Source organism: Hordeum vulgare, chromosome 7H (assembly GCF_904849725.1).
Source record: "Hordeum vulgare subsp. vulgare chromosome 7H, MorexV3_pseudomolecules_assembly, whole genome shotgun sequence".
NCBI lineage: Eukaryota > Viridiplantae > Streptophyta > Magnoliopsida > Poales > Poaceae > Hordeum > Hordeum vulgare.
The window spans coordinates 533601358-533609112 of NC_058524.1; the positions used below are offsets into that span (position 1 = coordinate 533601358).

Below are 7755 nucleotides of genomic sequence, written 5' to 3' on the forward strand. Positions count from 1 at the left end.
ACGGTTGGCATGGTGGTGGTGCTTCCCTTGATGGCGGGAGGGGGGGTAGGCTGACTGGTTGTGCGTCCCTGCCCAGATCTGAGCCCGAAGGGCCCCATCTGGGTTCTAGCTTGCCAGCTCCGGGGTGTCCTTGTTGCCTCCTACATGGTGTGGAGAGGATGCTCAGACATGGGCCGACGATGTAGATGACATGCTCTCTGAAAGGTTTGGTGAGGGCTTCACGCGCATTCCAGCAGCCGGCCGGGCCTATGGTCCAATGGTCCTAGTGTGCTCCTGCTTCCGCGTCTGGTGGGGACCATCGTTGACGGTGGAGGTCCTTCCGTCCCGCATGGCGAGAGTGATGCTGCCTTGAGCCTTGACTCTTCTTGTTCACTATGCAAGCTCACTTCACGGTACCATGGTGACATAACATGGATGGATTCAAGATCGTGCTTGCGCAGGGTGGTGGGAAGTATGGTGGAGTGCTACAGAGTGCCTAGTGTGATGGTTGGGATCGAGAGAAATCCCTGTTGACTTGTGCGACACCGAGTCGGTGGCGCCTGAGGGTTCTGCCGGACATTCCTAGAGGGTGTCGGCGGGTGCCCTTCCTTTCTCCTTGCTGTGTACCAGGGGAAATTGAAAGAACATATGCTCCCTTGGTGATTTTTATAATTCATGACAACATACATTGCCTCTTGGAGTAACACTTTTACCTAGATATTTCAGGTTTAGTCCATGAAGAGCTATGGCTTAAGGTTTATGTGGAGATGCCCCTGGACGCAAGAAAGGAATAATATTGGCTCAAGCTTCAATCTAGAAGACTCTTCATTTTATATTTGTGAGAAATCACTTTTGAGTCGATATGAAAGCCAATACTATTAAAAGGGGGTGAGGTAGTAAAATGAACTGATTGCTGAAATGCTCAAAGTTAGCCACCAAAACACTCAGTCATTTTCTCCACATATCCACTCTGTCAAGTTCCACATTCACAAATTCGGTGTCACCAACATTGCCACATCGGACCCACCAAGTTTGAACCTAAGACAGAACCCTAGCCATTCCCACCAAATCGGTGCAACCGAAACTGCATCGGTGCTACCGAGTTCAGTGTGACCAACATTCTATTGCCAAGATACACAAAATCGGAATTTCCAAGTTTGAGTATCGGTGCCACCCAGATTGTCCATATGACCCTTAGTCACCTTTTCGGTGCCAACGAGTTCTATACATCGGTCTCACCAAGATTCAAAAGTTCACCACTTTAGTGCTAATCGGTATCACCGAGTTGTCCACTTTGGTGTCACCGAGTTTGCTCTTTTGTGTGTAACAGTTGGATTTTGGCTGCTGCCTATATATACACCCTTCACCCACCTCTCATTCGTGGGACAAGCACTCGGAACACACACTTCATTTCCAGATCCAATTTCTGAGAGAGAACCACCTACTCATGTGTTGAGACCAACATATTCCAATCCAATCATTTGAATCTTGATCTCTAGCCTCCCCAAACTGCTTTCCACCAAATTAACATCTCCTACCCATGCATATTTTGTGTGAGAGAGATTTGTGTTGAGGAGACTATCTTTAGAAGCACAAGAGCAAGGAGTTCATTGATCTACCACATCTATTACCTTTTGGAGGGTGGTGCCTCCTAGATTGGTTAGGTGTCGCTTGGGAGCCTCCTACTGCATGTTGTGGAGTTGAACCAAGATGTTTGTAAGGGCAAGGAGATCGCCTACTTCGTGAAGATCTACCGTGAGTAAGGCTAGGCCTCCGTGGACGGAAACAGTGGTGGGATAGATAAGGCCGCTTCTTTGTGGACCCTCCGTGGGTGGAGCCCTCCATGGACTCTCGCGGCCGTTACCCTCCGTGGGTTGAAGTCTCCACTAATATTGACATACGATAGCGCCACCTATCGGAACCATGCGAAAAATCGCCGCGTCAACCTTATGCGTTTGATCGACCTTCCTTACTCCTCTCTTTACACCATGTGTTTACTTTCTGCTGCTATACTCTTAAAACTTCTTGTGTAGGGTGCCTAGATTTGTTAGAACTGCTAGATTTCTGCCCTCCTAGAAATTAGGTTAGGCTAGAAATTTTATCTTGAAAAGTAGTCTATTCACCCCCCCCCTCTAGACACATCTTCTATCGATCCCTCAGAAATCCTTGACATCAGTGTCGTCATCATCACGTCCCTTCTTGAAAGTTTTGGTTGGTACGGGCGCTTTGGAGTTTAGGTGCTTGGTGGGAGATCTACGGCGGCCTGAGCGGTCACGAGGATTCTTCATTTTTGTTAATCCGTCGTTGTCGTCATTTGTTCCTTTTGTATTTTCTCTTTCGTTTCATTTGAGCGTGATTGTGCTCCTTCCGCCCCAACACTTATCGTTCGTTGTAGGTGTTGTTGCTTTGTAATACAAAGCTGGGGGGAAACCGTTTTTTTGAGATATGAACATGTAACTTTTTATTTATTATTTATTCAAATTTACTATATACGTAAGATCATGCGAGTGTATATGTCTATTAAGATACTGAGAGCATGTACAAGCAGGCTCCCTAAAACCACCTATATGTCCACATGAATAACCCAGTCACTAAGAGGTCACAAAATCCCGAACATACGGGCTCCTCTTACCGGCCCTATATGCCCGGGCCAACCCCCCCCCCCCCCCCAATCCGCTCACGTCTTCATGTAGTACTAGATATAAATGAACAAGTTTTTGTTTTGGAAGATGTGCCTACTAGAAGTGGTTTGCTTCCACTTATCCATCGAGATATCATATCCTAGCCCTCCAATGGAAACCTTCCACCTATGCATCGAGAGATCATATCCCAGCCCTCGGACGGAAACCTTGCAGCTATGCAGACATCGACAACTTTGAGATGGTGGCGCAATACCACTTACATATGCTCACTCCAGATCACCGGATGCAGCTCCTAGAGCAGAGTCGGACCCGTCTCGCCATCCGGATTGTAGCTCGAAGGTGAATGTGGACGCGATGTTGATGGACATGGAGTCTCACGAGGAGTCAAAGCCACGAGAGGCATCCATCCGCCAAGTGGCAGCTCCATCCGGCACTGCCTGCATGGATGTCGTCGAAATCTCCAACAACTAGTAGGATATGCTACGTTTATCTACGTAGTATGATGTAGTAGATAGCTTTTGTGTTTTGCATGACTTAAGATGGATTTGAGAGATGAAGTTTGAGGTACGTGGATAAAACACACACAAATCTCACTCTAAGCTTCTTATATTTGGAGCCTCCGGTGCGGTGGGAGTCTGAGTGGTTGTTGACAACTTGACATCCGTCCGTAAAGACGTGTGTAGTTGGTTGACGATTCCTGTTTCTTTTTTCTTTTTATTATTTCAAATTTGGGATTCCTTCTATTTATTTTTATTTTGCACTTCTTTATTTAATGAACACATATTAGAAAATCTAACATTTAAAGAAACTCTTAATATGTTTTAAAATCCCCAAATATTTGTAAAAAAATCATGAATACTTTTTAAAGTTCGCAATTGTTCTTAAATTTTCCTATCTTTCTTAAATCCATGACTATTTTGAAATTTCCAAACATTTTTTATTTGCAACATTATTAAAATTCAGTGTTTTTTTTTTCAAATCATTCAACATATCTTGACTCAACAAACATTTTCAAAATAAAGATGTAGCCGACTATTTATATGTGGAGCGAGCAGCGAAAACATGTGAAGCGAGCAAGTGGACCATGGACCTGAGCTAAGTGGGCGGGAGCTTCATTGACCGCCCCTTGTGAACATTATACTATTCCCTCCGTCACGGTTTAGAAGACACGATTGAAAAATCTCTAGGGCCAAGGTAGTCGTCGATTGGTTGTGAGATGTAGCAGGTGTAAATGCTAATGCGCCTAATCAATTGAGAAAATACTAGTACTAATGTGTGAGCAGCAAATTGAGAGGGCGCATGCATGAATAGTACTAGTACTAATTAATAGAAGTAATTGCTTTTGCGCCTTAAACCTTGTCTATTTTAAAAATGCACGCAAGTTTAACTGTGCCTTCTAAACCGTGACGAAGGGAGTAGTTACAATTCCACCATTTCAAAGTGGAATAGGAGCTTTCAATGGGCTCACACAACGATCATCGACTGACACTAGGACCGAAATATGTAAAGACACCACAACCACTCGCCGAAAAACTTCACTCTCCTCTGAGTACAAATATCGTCTCTTTCGGCACTGATATGATATACTCCCTCCGTTTCAGTTTATAAGTCCGACACGTGTATCTAGATCGTCAATTTGACCAACTTAATGAGAGGAATTTATTATCAAAAATATATCATTAGAAATTTTAGATGTTATATTTTCTAATGATATAATTTTTAGGTTAAACAATATATTTTATATAAATCAAATTGACAACCTAGATACACGCGCATGCCTTATAGAGTGTGACGGAGGGAGTACTAGCTCCGTCCAAGTGTATAGGACATGCGCGTAGTTCTAGGTTGTCAATTTAACTAGCTAAATATATATTATATGCGATAAATATTACATATTCAGAAACTACATTTTCGCATGAATCTAATGATATACTATTTATTACATATAATACATATTAACGACCTAAAACTATGCGCATGTCCTATACACGCGGACGGAGGGAGTACAAACGAGAGAAGAATAAACATCAGAACATAACTAAAACTCAAGCCAACACAGATGAAATCAAAATGAAACAACCAACACAATAACATGTCTCAAATAAAGATTCACCAGATTCTAAAAAAATAGATTCATCATAAGAGAACACATGTCTCATATATATATAGGATGAATCTTTAGTAAGCCGACTTCTAGAGATAACAGGGAATCACCTAAAAAACATTTGAGACAACATACATATATCCAATGATCACCACTAAGCCACCACAAAATCCAATTCCCCCTAGCTAGCAATGGCCCCCTACTAGATGCAGGTGCCCATTCATCTATCTACTCGACCTAAAGCTACCACTAATTTAGAACTATTTCTAGATGCAGCAACTAGTCATAGAAGCTAAAGCTCTGGCGTATGAACCTCGTCCATGAGCCCACCATTCCTTGGAATGTTTCAGATTCCCCGCGCTTTAGCCCACCCAAATCATCCTCGCCACAGTCCAAGGGATAAAAGACAACGCCACCCTCGCCACCACCTTTCCCCTTCCCTCCTCTACATAGTTAGAGAGAGAGAGAGAAGAGAGAGAGAGAGAGAGAAATCGGTACTACTGGTGCCGAGCAAAATACCTACTACTCTCCCTCCCTCATCTGTGAGTTTGCACAGTGCACCTAGTAGGCTATGGCTGACATTAGTAGTAGTAGTAGCGTAGCTGGTTGCTGGTGATGGTGCTGCTGGGTTCTCACCTCTCACTCACTCACACAAACTAGCTAGCAGCAGCATACTTGTGTATTTTTGGCAGATGATGTCCTGTCAAGGAAGCTGCGAGCCCAGATGCTGCTGGACGTGCGCCCTCATCGTCCCTATTAAACCCCCCCAGAGATGCGCGCCCTCATGCTCCGTCTCCGTCTTCTCCTCCACCTCCGGCCGCTCACGACGCTCCTAGTCCTTGTGCGCGGGGAGCGAAGAAGAAGACATGATCGGCTCACTCCACTCTTCGTCGTCCTCGGACACCGACAACAACAACAGCAACGCCGACCTGAGGAACAGCAGCGGCGAGGGCGAGGGTGACGCCGCCTTTCTGGCCGCCGGCGAGCGCGCGCTCGCGGCAGCGCCATCCACGCGGGATCTCGTGCTGGCCTGCGCCGACCTGCTGCAGCGCGGGGACCTCGCCGCCGCGCGCCGTGCTGCCGAGATCCTCCTCTCCGCGGCGTCCCCGCGCGGCGATGCCACCGACCGCCTCGCCTACCACTTCGCGCGCGCGCTCGTGCTCCGCGTGGACGCCAAGGCCGGGCTGCCGTTCTCCCCGCGGCCGCCTACTGGGACGGCGCCGGCACCGTCCGGGGCGTACCTGGCGTTCAACCAGATCGCGCCGTTCCTGCGGTTCGCCCACCTGACGGCCAACCAGGCCATCCTCGAGGCCGTGGAGGGTTCGCGCCGCGTCCACATCGTCGACCTCGACGCGGCGCACGGCGTGCAGTGGCCGCCACTCCTCCAGGCGATCGCCGAACGAGCCGACCCTGCGCTGGGCCCACCCGAGGTCCGCATCACCGGTGCCGGCGCCGACCGCGACACGCTCCTTCGTACAGGCAACCGGCTCCGCGCCTTCGCCCGCTCGATCCAGCTCCCATTCCACTTCACCCCGCTCCTCCTCTCCTGCGCCGCCAGCACGCACCACGTCGCCGGCACGAGCACCACCCCGAGCACCGCTGTCACGAGCTTGGAGATACGTCCCGACGAGACGCTGGCCGTGAACTGCGTGCTGTTCTTGCACAAGCTCGGCGGGCAGGACGAGCTCGCAGCGTTCCTGAAGTGGGTGAAAGCCATGGCCCCCGCCGTGGTGACCGTCGCCGAGAGGGAGGCGAGTGGCGGAGGTATCGACCCCATCGACGAGCTCCCCCGCCGTGTCGGTGTGGCCATGGATCACTACTCGGCGGTGTTCGAGGCGCTGGAGGCGACAGTGCCGCCGGGGAGCCGGGAGAGGCTGGCGGTGGAGCAAGAGGTTCTCGGCAGGGAGATCGAGGCCGCGGTGGGGAGCACAGGCGGGAGGTGGTGGCGCGGGCTCGAGCGGTGGGCTACCGCCGCACGCGGCACTGGGTTCGCCGCGCGACCGCTCAGCGCGTTTGCCGTTTCGCAGGCGCGGCTACTGCTGCGGCTGCACTACCCGTCGGAGGGATACCTGGTGCAGGAGTCCCGCGGCGCGTGCTTCCTCGGGTGGCAGACGCGGCCGCTGCTGTCTGTGTCGGCGTGGCAGTAGGTACCATTGGCGAGCGCGCCTTCTACTCTGTGCATGCATGCATACCGGCGACTACGAAGAATCGACGACGGTGACCTAGGGTTTGCTTGCTCACTGCCTTCTATATAGAGCTTAATTATATATATGAACATGATCTGCACTGGTGCAATTAATAATATTGTCTGCTTAATTAGTAAGATTTCATGGTGATTTTGGTTGGAGGAGGAGCTAGTTGGATTGAGTGTGCCAGGAGGAAGAAACCCTAACCCTAGCTAGCTATCAGCATCATGTTAATTTGTCATTGGCTGCCCAGTTCGTTTGTTAATTACTGTTGATTTAAGACCTGAAAGCATAGCAATGCATGGGGATCACATTGGATTTACAAGGTGTCAAACCTTGTGAGGCTGCTACAACGTAAAACTACCAATTCCAACTTTTTTTCCTCTTTATGGGTTGTTTATTTCTCTTTTAGTTCGTGTTCGAGTAAAGTTTTGGGGATATTTTGTTTATATGACTGTTGGACCTAATGCACCAGTATATATTTGTTTAATTTTGATTTGCGGATTTGTTGCTATTGCTTCTGTTCTCAACACATTACCATGTTATTTAAGTGAGATGTGTGATCTCGCAGAATGGATCCACCATCTACTTTTTTGCGACCACACCAATAATTTTATTCTGTCAAAAGGAAAACTTTATTTATTTGTATAGTTAATTTCTTCGGCGTGGAGATCAGGAGGAGGATCTTGTAGCTCTATAGCTCACTTGCACGGCCTCATTCTATATATAATCTTCCATTTGACTTGGAACGTTGGTGTTGGATGCCGTTGTTTGTATTTATAACTAATCATGCGTGCTTTGCCCAGCACTAACCATAAACTAGTGCCCATTAGTTTTCGTAGGT

At 48.2% G+C, this 7755-nt stretch overlaps 1 protein-coding gene across 1 annotated transcript; it reads left to right on the top strand.

Moving 5' to 3' along the window:
- The first annotated feature begins 5215 nt into the window (after positions 1-5215).
- LOC123412563 (protein MONOCULM 1-like) lies at positions 5216-7233 on the top strand. Its single transcript, XM_045105512.1, has one exon. It carries the CDS (start codon positions 5592-5594, stop codon positions 6870-6872), a length of 1281 nt encoding a protein of 426 aa, XP_044961447.1. The 5' UTR covers positions 5216-5591; the 3' UTR covers positions 6873-7233.
- Positions 7234-7755: the final 522 nt, after the last annotated feature.